General features: G+C 56.0%; 2 protein-coding genes across 2 annotated transcripts in view; one reads left to right on the forward strand and one right to left on the reverse strand.

Annotated features, from left to right (window-relative positions):
* The window catches only part of Lims2 (LIM zinc finger domain containing 2), a 29,751-nt gene extending 23,286 nt beyond the window's left edge, over positions 1 to 6,465 (forward strand). The window contains exons 5-10 of the mRNA XM_059246068.1: positions 1,765 to 1,914; positions 2,529 to 2,679; positions 3,765 to 3,857; positions 4,724 to 4,772; positions 5,028 to 5,103; positions 5,661 to 6,465. Coding sequence (XP_059102051.1) covers positions 1,765 to 1,914; positions 2,529 to 2,679; positions 3,765 to 3,857; positions 4,724 to 4,772; positions 5,028 to 5,103; positions 5,661 to 5,808 — 667 coding nt within the window. The 3' untranslated portion in view covers positions 5,809 to 6,465. The remainder of the gene's footprint in view (positions 1 to 1,764; positions 1,915 to 2,528; positions 2,680 to 3,764; positions 3,858 to 4,723; positions 4,773 to 5,027; positions 5,104 to 5,660) is intronic.
* Positions 6,466 to 7,539: 1,074 nt separating this feature from the next.
* Positions 7,540 to 14,173, reverse strand: part of Myo7b (myosin VIIB) — a 73,607-nt gene continuing 66,973 nt past the window's right edge. The window contains 10 exon segments of the mRNA XM_059246066.1: positions 7,540 to 7,733; positions 8,105 to 8,224; positions 8,346 to 8,429; positions 9,210 to 9,326; positions 9,542 to 9,727; positions 10,151 to 10,257; positions 10,612 to 10,699; positions 11,008 to 11,121; positions 12,667 to 12,772; positions 13,759 to 13,914. Coding sequence (XP_059102049.1) covers positions 7,632 to 7,733; positions 8,105 to 8,224; positions 8,346 to 8,429; positions 9,210 to 9,326; positions 9,542 to 9,727; positions 10,151 to 10,257; positions 10,612 to 10,699; positions 11,008 to 11,121; positions 12,667 to 12,772; positions 13,759 to 13,914 — 1,180 coding nt within the window. The 3' untranslated portion in view covers positions 7,540 to 7,631.

The following is a 14,173-nucleotide window of genomic DNA, read 5'->3' on the forward strand; positions in this document are numbered from 1 at the left end:
CACAGACGCCGGGGTGAAGATGGGCTCCAGGGATCACAGAAGTGAAGGCTTTAGCCACAGGCCACAGCCGCTGCCTGGGGTGGGGTAGGAGGAGCCCGGGTCACCTGTGCTTGGACACTGGCCCGGGTCAGCGTCAGCTTGCCTGTTGTCACAGAATTTTGTCCACGGCTACTTCTCAATGATGGGCATCCACGGTCCAGTAGAGGTACAGCCGGTAGCTTAGCAAGTAGCAACAGACACCTTGTTTGGGCCTCTAGCACCGGGCCAAGCTACAAAGACAAGACCTAACTAAGGGCAAGTAGAGAGTAACGCTCTGTGGCATAACTCCAGACAACACAGAGGTAGCAGAGGATCCCCCTGACTAGGGGCTTCTTGAGTCAATCTCTGTGGCAAGTCAGTGAAACAGGGTAACGGTGAGAGCTGGGGAAATGGTTCAGTTATGTTAGGCAAGCGTGAGAACTTGAGGTCTGATGCCTGGCGCCCATCTAAAAGCCTGGCATGGGAGCATGTGTCTATTGCCGTAGCACTGGGGAGATGGAGACAGGCAGATCCCTAGAGTACACTGGCTAATTTAGGCTAATTGGTGAGCTCCAGGTTCAGTGAGAAACCTGGTGTCAAAAAAATAAGGAGAATAATTGAAGATTGGCCTGAGATTGACCTCTGACCTGCACACATGTGCACATGCCTGCACATACATCTGCATGCACAGGTACACAATACACACAAATATGTATACACCACACACACACACACACACACACACACACACACACACACACACACACTGAAAGAGCTAATGGTCAGTTGGCTGAGGAGGCTAGTGACAGGTGGAGGATTGCCCCTGTGGATTTAGGAGCCTGGGAAGGAGGGCCAGGTCTTAGCAGGATTATGCTATTGGAGTGACCAGTGGAGAATGGGGATCAAGGAGCATTGGATGGGGGTTTTTGTGCATCTTTGCCTAGGGACCCTGAATCTAAATTCTTTGTCCCGTCAATGATGAGGAAACAGAACCTGGGTTGATTTCCTTCTCTGTTAAGACCACAGCTGTTGCTCAGGGCGAGGAGCAGAATCAGAAATGACTGAAGTCCTCACAAAAAGGACACTGTGATGACAGTGGCTGGGTTCAGGGGCTGCCATGTGACACAGTTTTACTTGTGTCTCTGGGGACAGAAAGCGCTTGTGAGCACTGGGGCCCTTCTTCATCCGGCAGACTCCAAAGGAGGGGATGAAGGAACCCTGTATGGATTCGGCCACCCTGCCATGCACTGTGGTATTCTAAGGCTCACAGTCACTGTAGCTTGCACTAAAAGACATGTGAAAAAGTAAAACATTTCGGTAAATGGCAGCTAAGTGTCTCTTCTGTATTATACAATGTGCTGGGCCCAGGAAACCTTGGAGAAGAAACATACTTCCCAAAGACAGGAAACACAGGCATTCTAGTGTGTGTGGTTTCCAGCATGTGGGTGCTGGGGTTCAAACTCAGGTCATTAGGTTTGGTGGCAAGTGCCTTTACCTACTGAGCCATCTTAACTGCCCCTGTCTTTTGCAGAGTGTGGGAGGGCATCCCTTTCAGAGTCCTCACCTGTGGCTTCCCGTGTCTTGTGACAGGAAAACTTTCTCAAACGTGGGCTCATTCACTTTTAATTACCCAGATGTCACTGAGGCCGCAAGCAGGGCTCTAGAATCCCTTTTCCAGGACATGGCTGTTCTGGGAGGAGGCAGAGGGAGGATTGTTCTCCCTGACACGGCTCTCATCTCCTACAGGCACCTCTGCCGGCCTTGCCACAGCCGGGAGAAGGCCAAGAGCCTGGGCAAATTCATCTGCCAACGGTGTCACCTAGCCATCGATGAACAGGCCCTCATGTTCAAGAACGATCCCTACCACCCGGACCATTTCAGCTGTTCCCACTGTGGGTAGGTGCCCAGTCCTGGCCCCGCGTGTGGCTGAGACAATCACGGCTGTCACAGAGCAGGGCTGCTGGGATTCCCACCCAGGACAGAGGCAAACAAGGTTGGCACAGAGGGCGCTTAGTGAGTGAGGTACAGAGCTTTCAGGGTAAAGGTGGGATCAGGTGGGAAATCCCTCTCTCTAGGGCTCTCTGTTCCCCTGGACTGCAGGACTCTGGTTGAGATGTAATAGAGGAAAGAGTGGCGTGTGTAAAGTTGGTACTGGTGTTGAAAGAGGGGAGGAAGAGGAGAGAGAGAAGCTGACAATCTCCTACAGTCCTCTAGTATCCCTTCTGTGCTTGCCCCAGACACCCAGTCTGATTTGCGGGGGTTGGGATGAGAAGAAACAGACCTTTCTCTCAAGAAGCTAGCTGGACAGTACACAGGCATTTTCTGCAGGCCTGGGCAGGGATTCTGTGCCCTGGGGCCTGTCTGGGGTGCACACAGGAAGTTTCCAGAGATCAGAGCAAGCTGGCTCAGCCAGAGCAGGGGCCTCAGGCACAGGACCCGGGACCAGGGGTCGCAGTGTTCCTGCAGAAGGTCAGGGCCTGCCCCTGAGGATACCCTGTGCTGTCTTCTAGGAAGGAGCTGACCTCCGAGGCCCGAGAGCTGAAGGGGGAGCTCTACTGCTTGCCTTGCCATGACAAGATGGGTGTCCCCATCTGTGGGGCCTGTCGCCGGCCAATTGAGGGCCGGGTGGTCAACGCACTGGGCAAGCAGTGGCATGTGGAGGTAAGCCTGTGAGCGGAACACAGATTCCTGTGAAGAAGTGGCCCGGTTAACGGTCTGTCTGAACCTCATCCCAGACCATGCCCTGGCTGGTCCCCTGTGAACACGTTTCTCTGAGGGCAACCTGTCCCTTGTTCTGGACAGGACCTCTATGGGAGCTAGGAGACTAGAGCCCACAGGCCATGGTCAGACATCCACACTCATCTGATCTCTTACCTCCCTTTGCAATCTGGAAGATCCTAGAGTCAGGCGTTAGGCACAGTCTGCCCAGAGCCACTTGTGGGGTGTGGATGAAAAGACCTGTTGGATGCACACCCCACACAGACAGGGAGCTGGTGGGCTCATGGGTCAGCTCTTGCCCCCTCCCTGAGCACTGTCACACTCTTATGAACAAACTTGGAAAGAAGGCTTGCTCCTCCTGTGGCCTGGCCATCTCTATGTCCATAAGCAGTGCTCGGGGGGCCTACTGAAAAAGGCTATGTATGGGATGTGCTGGCCTGTCTTTGGGTATGGTGTGTCCTCACACACTCAAAAGGACAGTAGGTGGTTCTTAGACTCTTTGGGCTTGTGTGTTTGTGTGTGTGTGTGTGTGTGTGTGTGTGTGTGTGTGTGTTTGTGTGTATCAGGGAGGGTGTGTGTGTATGGCACAGGAGGCACCTACCAATACCAGGGCAGCTCCACCTATGAGGGCACGTGGTCTGTTTGCCAAGCAGGATCCCAGTGACCCAGGATATCATTGTGATATGTTCAAGGACGACGAGGAGGCTGGCAGTGTAGCTCAGGTGGTAGAGTACTTGCATTATGTACACAAAGACCCGAGTTCAGTCCCCAGTCCTGTGTCAAGGCAGGCATGGTGGAGCATCGGAAGTTCAATGTCACCCTTGACTACACAATGGGTTTGAAAACATCCCGGGCTGCCTGAGACCTCGCCTTGAGAAAAGTAAAAACAGAAGGGTCAGTGGGTTCCTACAGCATCCATTACGGGTGCCGGTTCTTCTGCTGGGCTGTGAGAATCACCCCCTTCCCCTGTCCTCTGGGGTCCCTGGGGGCAGCTCTGGTGTTGCTCAGCCGCTCCTTCTTTCCTTCAGCACTTTGTCTGTGCCAAGTGCGAGAAGCCATTCCTGGGGCACAGGCACTATGAGAAGAAGGGCCTAGCCTACTGTGAGACCCACTATAACCAGGTACGGCCTGGGATGGATCCTGAAAAGACCCAGGGCTGGAGGGTGGTCGGGGGCCTCAGGACCCAGGGCTGGAGGGTGGTCGGGGGCCTCAGGACCCAGGGCTGGAGGGTGGTCGGGGGCCTCAGGACCCAGGGGCTGGAGGGTGGTCGGGGGCCTCAGGACCCAGGGCTGGAGGGTGGTCGGGGGCCTCAGGACCCAGGGCTGGAGGGTGGTCGGGGGCCTCAGGACCCAGGGCTGGAGGGTGGTCGGGGGCCTCAGGACCCAGGGCTGGAGGGTGGTCGGGGGCCTCAGGACCCAGGGCTGGAGGGTGGTCAGGGGCCTTAGAATACAGGGCTGGAGGGTTGTCGGGGGCCTCAGGACCTTGAGAGAGCAGGGGTAGGGCTGTGATCAGACATCTCCATGTCCCTGTTGGAGAAGGTCCTGGGAAAGGCTCTGGGCTCTGGGGGACAGTGTGTCCTCGCGTGCTGAAAAGCACAGCAAGATGCTTCCTAGGGTCTCTGGGCTTCTGGGTTTTCCTCTTACGTGAGTGGAGGTGCTGTAGGCACCCCAGAGTCCACTGTGTGCCCAGAAGTCAGGCTTGGGTCCTGGCTTAGAGTCTCGAAGCCCGTGTGTAAGACATGTGAACAACTGTCTGAATAGTGTCTTCATTTGATCGAATGCCGTTGTGGCCCCAGAGGCTGATGGGATGAGGTCCCACCCTGGCCCTCAGGCTTGCAGGAGGACTTCAGTAGGATGTATCGATGGGGAGCAATGTCTCAACCTGTGGCCCTTTCCGGGGAGTGCTTCTAGCGGGCTGGGCATCCTCAGAAAGGACTCAGGGGGTTGTTATGCTTGTGGGCAGCACTGATGGCCTGCTTTGTCCACAGCTCTTTGGGGATGTCTGCTACAACTGCAGTCACGTGATTGAGGGTGATGGTGAGGCCTCTGTTCCCAAACCCCTCCCTCCCTTGCTTTTCTCCAACCAGCCTGTTCTCCTGGTGGTGGGAGGGGCTGGTGGGGTGGTGGTGGGTGGGAGGGGTCGTGGGTTGGGGGATGGTGGTGGTGGCGGCGGTGGTGGTGGGTGGAGGGGAGGTTGTCCCACAGCTGCAGGTCCATCTGGCTCTGGTTTTGCACAGCTGGGCCTGCAGCTGGCTTGGGTGGGGCTTGCTAATCCCACATCTGGCCCCACAGTGGTGTCAGCCCTCGGCAAAGCCTGGTGCGTGAACTGCTTCTCCTGTTCCACCTGCAGCATGAAGCTCACTCTGAAGTGAGTAGTGGTGGGTGGGCACTTTGCAGCCCAGACTTTCCAGCCTGTTTTCCCTGAGCTTCCGGCGTCAGGCAAGCCCTGGGCCTGTGCGAGGCAGGGACAGGCCAGGCAGATGAGGGAGACCAGGGATCCCAGAGAGCGATGAAGGACACAGTTACACACTTACAAGAACCCTGGGCTTTGGAGGAGGACATTCTGGCTCAGGGAACAGTATATGTAAAGGCAAGCTGTCCGGTGTCTGGCTCTCTCCTGAAGACTAGAAGGGTATGGGGTGACTGGAACTGTGAGGTGAGGTGGGGCTCAAGCTTCCAAGAGCAGCAGAGAGCCATAGAGGGTTCTGGAGAGAAGCTTCTATGAGGGAAGGGAGTCTAGAGGTTCATCTCCTCTTCCCCAGTGCCCTTTGGCTAACATCTTACCCCGGGGCCTGGTTTCCTGGCTATGACAGGCTGGGCTGAGAGGGCAGAGGACTGGCAGCTGAGGGAATCTTGCTCTGCCTCTGGCTACTGTCTGGGGTCAGGGTGGGTAGGGCACAGATTGCTGGGGTTTTCTGTCTGCAGGAACAAGTTTGTGGAGTTCGATATGAAGCCTGTGTGTAAAAGGTGCTATGAAAAGTTCCCCCTGGAGCTGAAGAAGAGGCTGAAGAAGCTGTCTGATCTGACCTCACGCAAGGCCCAGCCCAAGTCTGTGGACATCAACTCCGTCTGAAGGTCCTCGGCCTCCACTCGCCTCCCTGTAGAACCTTTGCCCCCCCCCCCATTCCTGCTGGCCGCCTCCCCCTTCCGTTCCATCCCAGGCCCCTCCCTCTGGGATGTCACTCTTTCTGTCCCCAGTCTACCTTGGGTTACATAGTACTTTCTTCTATTGCTGAGACCTGGCCCAGCCTCATAGGCATTTCCTCCTGTACCCACAACCTCCAGGGACAGGAACCAACTGGGCTCAGGATTATCTGCCATTTGCTCGGCCCAAAGATCCCAGCCTGACACCGGTCCTTACCATTCTCCAGGGAGAGTTTCAGTCTCAGAGAGACCCTTGGGCTTGGCTGGGAAGCTGTCCCAGCCCTAGGGCCAGCACCATGCACATGGAGGCTTCTGGAGTGGGGGTGGGGCAGCCCTTCAGTTATTCAACCACATTATGTCCGTGTGTGCTCACACTGCATCAGCGAATCCAGCCACCTCTGGGATGAACCAGCTGGAGGGCTGAGATTCCCATTTCCTTCACTACTCAGGAGGAGACCCTGCAGAAAGCCTCTGGGTTGCCCACCAAAGCTGGGGTCCCACTTCCAGGGGGCACATTGCCAGCTCAGCCAGCTCAGACCTGCAAGGGATCATCACATACTTGCACAATGAAGGCTGATTTACACACTGGGAGTGCCTGTGTGATTTGTGGGAGGGATGGAGGAGGTGGTGTAGAACTGCCCCTGCTGGGGATGATCAACACTCAGAGACGACCCCCTCCCTCCTAGACAGGCAGACCAGAGAGTTTCAGGTTTCCCAGGTTGGCTGACACCAGGATTTATAAACGAAACCAGCCAGGACTCCTCAGGCACGGTGGCAGTGGCCGGCCATGTCAGCCAACTTGGTCAGTGTATGGTGGTGGTGGTGTGTCTTAGAGCCTGTCAGTTGGACAGGTCTCCAAAGCCCTGTGTACTGACATTGACATGTGTTTTCCACCTGACCTTCCTGGGAGCACAGCAGGCATCCTTGGTGACCCACAAGGAAGGAAAAAAACAAAACTGTGCAGAGGGCCCGGGAAGCAAGGTCTCCAAGGGACACCCTTTCCCCAGGCTGAGAACAAGAAAGAAGAGAGAGAGGTGGAGGGAGTGTGTGTGTGTGTGTGTGTGGAAGAAGGAGGAAACGAAGATGAAGTCATGCCTGGAGAGTATGGTTGTCATCTCGGGCGGGGGACCAGATCCCACATTTATTTACCCCAGGGACTCTTGAGGAGTGAGGGATGAGAGACTCAGGTAGAAATAAAGAGGGGAGAGAAACAGAGAGAAACACAGGATCCAGCCTCGAGTGGGCCTGGATCCTTATCAGCCGGCCCAGAACTTTATTCCAAAGGGCTTTTTATAACAATGCCAAAGAACCTCCCCCTAGCTAGGTACAGCCAAGTGTAGACCCTTCCAAACAGCTGGTACTCAGGCCTGTGATCAAATCATCCTCTCATGCAGTCCTGCTGGGTAAAGGCACTAGGAAGCCTAGATGGGCTCCAGAGCAGTGGTTTGGGAAGCCTTCTTGCCCAAGCTGGGACCTTTGCTTTATCTGGATTAGACCCTCTGGTGGGTAATCCACCCCCAGATTGGAGGCTGCCCGCCTGGCACCCACCCTTCCCCTCAGAGACACACACTCCCTCCTGTTAGGTGAATTTTTATTGTGAATTCAGGGGGGGCTGCCAATCACCTGCCGGGAGGCTTGAGACCTTCCTTGGCCTCTGCAGTGAACACCCGGGGAGGGGGTGGGGGTGGTGATCTGGTGTGCTGAGAAGGGGATGGAAGCCCGGCCTGGAGGGCTGTGTGCAGATGGGACCTGTTAGGGGTTGGCCAGGGCGGGGGCCCTGGAGCCTCGCTGCTTGTTCACCGCACTCATGAGCTGCTGGACGTACGAGGTCAGCAGGTCATCCATCTTGTAGCCCTAGACAGGACAGGGTGGGGTCAGAGGCTGTGGGTGCAGAGAGACGATTGGGGCAACGTGGTGGAACAGAAGGAAAGGGGGAATGCAAGCTCCCCCGTGCTGGGCTTTGCTTGCTCTGGTGGAGCTGAGTCCCACCCTCTCCCCAGAGGGAGCTGGGATGGTCCAGAGTCAGCTTAGTCTTTGGACGTGACTGCTGGCTGCCAGCCTTGGGGATGCATCTAACCTCCCCGCAGGCCTTGGCTGGCTTTGCCTGGTCCTGGGCAAGCACTCTCTCTTGGTGAGTAACTTCCACGTGGAGATGGGTCATGAGAACACACCAGCATCTCCGGGCGCTGTGTAGGGGTGGGGGTGGGGGTGGGGCCTGTGCTCACCAGAGAGGTCTCGCACAGCAGTCGGCTGCCCTGGCCCAGGCTGCCCAGGGCCATGTGGAAGTACGTGCTGCCGCTACTCCAGCTGGAGATCTTGGTGAAAGGGTAGGTGTTCAGCAGTTCCTGGGGACAGACAGACCATTGGCAGGAGGCCAGGCTTCAGGGGAGGGGCAGGCAGGAAGGCAGGCATCCCACCCCAGACTGGGTGACGGTGGTGTTGCCGGCACAGCCCCTGGTGCTCTACCTTGGTCTTGGGGTGGATGAGTAGCAACCCATGTCTATTGATGGCGATGAGGAGGATGTCTGGGTAGGAAGGCTCAGAGGTTTGCTGCGGAGGGAGAAGGCACAATGGTCGCAGACAAGCCTAGGGGGTCAGGGGACCACTTTCTATTCGTATGTGTGTTCATGTGTACACAGGGTGGGTATACGTGCGCATGTGCGTGGTCTGTGCACACGTGCGCCTGTGTGTGGAGGTCAGAGGTCAATCGTGGGTGTCATTCCTCAGGGTGCCATTGTTTTTTAAACAGGTATTTATTTGCGTGTGTCTGCATTGGCACATGCGTGAGTGGAGGTCAGTTGACAGTTGTGGGAGTCAGTTTCCTCTTTCCACCATGTGGGGTCCTAGGGATTGAACTCAGGTCATCAGACTTGGGTGTGACAATTGCCTTAACCCACAGAGCCATCTCACTGGCTGTTTGTATGTAAGTATGTATGTATATATGTATTGTGTGTGTGTGTGTTTGTATGTATATATTTTTGGGACAAGGTCTCTCACAGTCCTGGAGCTCATTGAGAAGGCTAGGCCGGCTGGCCAGCGAATCCTGGGGGTCCCCTTCTCCGTCCCCCCAGCACTAGGGTTACTAGCAGGCAGCAGCATGGCCAGCTTTGTTATTGTGTTTCGACACGAGTTCTGAGGATCAAACTCAGGTCCTTATGTTGGCAAGGCCAACACTTTGTCAACGGAGACATCTCCTCAGCTCCCGGGTAGCCACTTTTTAAATGCTCACTAGGGCTACAGTTAGAACACACACGCTCTGTCGTAAGCACTGAGGACTCCGCTGAATGGGGCCTGGACGGCAGCAGGGGCTGGGTGTGGATCGAGGCCTACCTTCACCTCAAAGAAGGAAGACCCAAAGGTCGGCCAGCGGTAGATCCACTTCAGGAAGTCCACCTTGGCCTCTGCCACTGTCTTGTGTTTGTGTTTGTCACATTCCAGAAGGAGGCTCTGATGGAAAAGAGGGTCACTGAGGACCTGGGCCGGCTGCCCTGACCAGGTGGGGCCCTCCATACAAGGGCATGGACACCCAGGGGCTCTGAGACTCAGGCCAAAGCAATGCCCACCTATCTGGAAATCCTGACAGGGCAGGGAAAGCCCAGGTGCAGGCAGCCCACGTCCCAAGCCAACCAGCCTGCCCAACCCAGTCAGACCCTGTCAAGGACCTTTTTCCACTCCTCTGAGGACATCAGTCGCGTGAGGGTCTGAGGCACCAGTTCCTTCAGGATCTTTGAGATACTAGCCAGTTGAGACCGGTCACTGCCAAACTGGACTCTATAGATGAGGCCTGCCAGGTGGATAACGTCTTCCCGGGAGCACTTGTGAAACCCTCGAAGGTACTTGGGTAGCTCCTGAGTGGCAGACACACTGGGTCTTAGGTGACAGGACCCTGGAGCGGGCAAAGGCTGAGGACCTCGGGGGAGAGTTTCTGGCCAGCAGAGAGACCTAAGTGAGGGCTCCCTGGCATTGTGCTGTGGTGGACATGGGCTTTGTCCACGTGATGTTGTCCTTCCAAGCTGCAAGCTGCAAGCTGGTGCGTCAAGTTCAGCCTTCTGCATGCTCTCCCTTCCCAGCTCACACTGTAGACCTTGTCCCCAGAGCTGCCGTGCTCCGTTGTCCCCAGAACAACTCAGGGTCTTGGCCTGGGCACCTCATTGCAAGTGCCTAGGGCAAGAGAGTTCCTCCCTGCCCCCTTCCTCTCCCATGTCTCAGGACAGATTTGGGATAGGATGGCAATGGCCCTTGTGACTTCAAGAGGGCCGCCTGATGGGTACCTGGTGGTAGTGGAGTATGGTGTCTGCGTTCACATCCTTCCCAGGGGTCACGTTGAGCCACAGTTTCCGCATGAACAACACCTGGTAGGGAAGTGTCATGGCGGCCCCTGGAAGAGGGGTGGCGGTGGGCACTGAGCCTATCCCAGCAGGCTCCAGAGACTCAGTCCTGAAGAGAACACTCCTAGCCTTCATGACTCTTGGCCTGGAAAGTCTGTGTCCTTCCTCTCCCTGGCTCCTGACTCATCTTCGTCAAGCAGTGTAGGGTTGCCTCCAGAAATGTCCCTGGGCCCCCACCCCCACCGCCATGAGGCGGGGCTCTGGGCTACCTCTCTCACCCTGCCGGGAGCTAGCCATTTGCATGTCTAGGGAACATGGGGGTGAGGGAGAGTAGATGGATGGGTCCGGAACCATGCCAGTGATTCAGCAAGCAGCCACCCCCTCCACAGAGAGATGCCCCTCACCTTCTTTCTGAGGCCTGTTCTTCTTCACCCAGTCAGATACCTGCCTCAGGCTGTCAAAAAAGAAGTCTCCCTCCTTCAGGCTGATGACCTGAGGGAAGAGGCAGAGGCAGGTATGGTGGCTTCTGGAGAGTATCCTCCGAGGAGACCCAGCGGAGCTGGGTCTAGAAACTCTGTGTTTTGGCTGGGTGGGCTAGGGGCTTCACTGGGGTTGGCCAGCAGGGGGTGGGACCGCAAGACTCCGCCCCCTTCATCCCCATAGCCCCAGCTGTGCTATGCTGTGCATGCACTGAAGAGCATGGCTAGCAGTGTTCTGGGCAGGCTGAGGTCTGCTGGTCACGGGAGGCCTCCTCAGGCAAGAGGATCCTGCTCTACTCCTTGGCCTACCAAGCTGCTCACCTTGTCTGTGATCTTGATGAAGAGACTGCAGCCATCCAAGGAGGCCAGCTGCAGCCGAGTGGCAATGCTCTCACACAGGTCTCGCACCCGGCTGTTGCTGCCCACCTCCATTGTCTGCACAGAGAAATAGCAGCTGAGGGCCAGGTCCCAGCCTGGGCAAGAAGGCTTCCCAAGCCACTGCTCTGGGGTATGTCCTCCTGTACGTGTGTGCGTGTGCGTGTGCGTGTGCGTGTGTGTTTGTGTGTGTGAGTGTGTTCGTGCGTGCATGTGCGTGTGTGTGCGTGTGCGCATATCCATGTTCATATGGGTATGTGCACATGTGGGTGTATGTGCATTTGTGTACACATGATTGTGAAGGCCAGGGGTGAACCTCAGGTGTCTTTTTTTTCTTCCTTCCTTCCTTCCTTCCTTCCTTCCTTCCTTCCTTCCTTCCTTCCTTCCTTCCTTCCTTTCTTCCTCCCTCCCTCCCTCCCTTCCTTCCTTTCTTTTGAGATGGGGTTTCTCTGTGTAGCCCTGGCTGTCCTGGAACCCACTCTGTAGACCAGGCTGGCCTTGAACTCAGATTCACCTGCCTCTGCCTCCAAGTGCTGGGATTAAAGGCGTGTGCCACCATACCTTTAAAGACACTCAAGTCACTCAGTGTCTTTCTTAATTGTTTTCCACATTTTTTTTTTTAAAGACAGGGTCTCTCACTGAATGTGGAACTCATCCATTTGGCTAAGGTGACTGGCCAGTAAGCTCCAGGGAGTCTCTACCTCCTGGTGCTATGGAGCCCAGCTTTTACTCAAGGTCAGGGATCTGAACCAGAGTCTCCCTGTTTGTGTGGCAAGCACTTCAATGACTGAACTGTCACCCTGGTCCTGCTTTTTGTTATCTATAAGCCTTGGGCTGGCCGTTGTCTGTCTGGAGAAGGACAGGCCCCAGAAAGCCACCCACATATCATACTGCTTGGTAACAACTCTTACTGTCTTGGGCCCAGGCTAGACCCGGGAGGTGGCCCTTTGGACCTGTACTGTGATCCTGTAGCCAGACTATGGGAACTTTCACTGTAGAGACTTAACTATACCCAAGTCACAGGTGCTCATGTGGCATGGGGGAGAGTGTGAGGGTGACCTTGGTCACATTCTACTTTGATACTTCTTTATCACAGCTGGGGCCCAGTGGTCACCTACCTCCTGCCTCTCCCTTCTGCCTCCTCAAGCCTCCAGGGCAAGCTCTGGGCCAAAGGCCCACGGCTATTGCTCACCATAGATGCCTCCAGGGGCCCACAAGCTCCAGGATTCAGCCTTGCTGCTCAGCCCTCTGGCTTTCCTTCCCTTTCCTCCTTGGCCTAGAATCTTAACTCATACCTTTGGAATAGTTCCCTCTTCTGATCTCACTGGTAGCCCCCGCCCACCTCCCATGGCACCTTAACTCAGTCCGCTGCTCCCCATGCTGGCTTGGAGTATGGAGGCAGGCATGCTGGCACATGTGTGGGTAGTGAGTGGGGGTGGGGTGAGGGGGTAGGGTGGGGGGAATGGGGGGTGGGGGGTGAGAAAGTCCCTTTGGAACCTAGAAATGGATCTATTTAAATGAACAAAGAGCATACTGGCATGGTGAGAATGTTTCCTGCAGCCTTCTGAGGCCTGAGGCTCACTGTATGCCAGCCTGGGCACTCACCTCACTGGTGTCATTGGGGAGGTAGACCTCATGGCATAGTTTGGACACATTCTGTTCAGCAGCCTTCACCTCTATGTGATGTGGGGGCTGCTTCCGAGGTCCCATCCTGAGGAGGACAGGCACAGTGACACTCCTTTCATTCCTGTATCCACCCCAACCACCAACCTACATCAAGGCATTCAGTCTGGTGCTGGATACAAGGACCCTCACTGACCAGTGCAGGGGGCCAGGTGGGTTCCTGCTCCTCAGACTTCCTAGGGTTTGTCTCTGCCCGGTGAGCTCTGCATGTGACCCTGGGATAAAGATGAGCCTAGTCCCACCTACCTTCAAGAAGGCTGGGGACACATGGGCTCCCTAGCAATACCAGGGACTGTTGGCTATGGTGTTATGGACAGGAGTGTTCTTGTGTTCACAGGTCAGGGGACTGAGCAGGGGGTGGGGACTCCAGCATGGCCCTTCAAAGGATGCTACTTCCTCCATGACTGCAGTTATGTGTGGCCACTCACACTCACTGTCAGCCCACATTCATCATGGTCAAGGCCAAGGCAGAGAAGGCAGGAGACTCCAAGGGACAGGGGAAAGTGTGGACACCCTGGCCTCATGTTTGAAATGAAGCACGGGCCAAGAAAGGTTGAGTTTGTCGCCAGGACATATCCACGGCGAGAGGAAGAGAGTCATCTTTATTGAGCAGCTACTAAGTGCCTGCATGAATATGCCAAATTCACTGTCACTCTAGGGATAATGGGGATTGGCAGAGCCCCATAGGAAGACCCTCTTGATGATAGTAGGGAGGAAGGAGATGGTACAGGGGTTAAGAGAGACAGGCCTTTGACCTCAGCCACCCTGAGCTAGACCAAGATGCCTCGGTCATGCTGGGACATCAGTTGACTCTTCTATGTTCTGAGTGGGCAGACGTGGGGAGCCGTGGGTAAGATGCCCATTGATCCTGATAGAAGCATCTCTGAGCACCCAGGCCTCCCCGGGACCCTCCTGAGCCTCCTGCCCCTTCCTCTACCTGGTCCCATCTTCCTGGCAGGGCACCTGAGGTCACACAGAGCCTGTGTTCTCCGGGTTGCAAGGCAGCAGGCCTACCTCAGAACCCTGTGGAGCCTGCGGCTGCAGTCGGGACCCAGAGGCTTCTTCCTCCGGGAGTCTATGAACTTCTGAGCGTGGGGCAGCAGCGTTTTGCCTGGCGGGAAGAGGCCCGTGAAGAGCCACAGCAGCTGCCAGGCTCGCTCTTCGCTGTACCTGTGGGGTAGCTCCCGTCAGGGGTAGGGCTCTGTGCTGTGCCCAGGCCAACCAGATACCTCAGAAGCAGAGATGGAACACTGGGCCTGTGGGTTTGGGCGCTTCCATGGGGAGGGGAGGGGGACACAGTACACACCAAGGCTACGTTACGCCAGCCTGCAGTCCAGCCGCCCAATGCAACAGGGCACTTTCATGCCCTGAGGACAAGACGGACACTACTGTCCACTTTACGGAAATGGGTTCAGAAAGGCCACAGCCT

Source organism: Peromyscus eremicus, chromosome 19 (assembly GCF_949786415.1).
Source record: "Peromyscus eremicus chromosome 19, PerEre_H2_v1, whole genome shotgun sequence".
NCBI lineage: Eukaryota > Metazoa > Chordata > Mammalia > Rodentia > Cricetidae > Peromyscus > Peromyscus eremicus.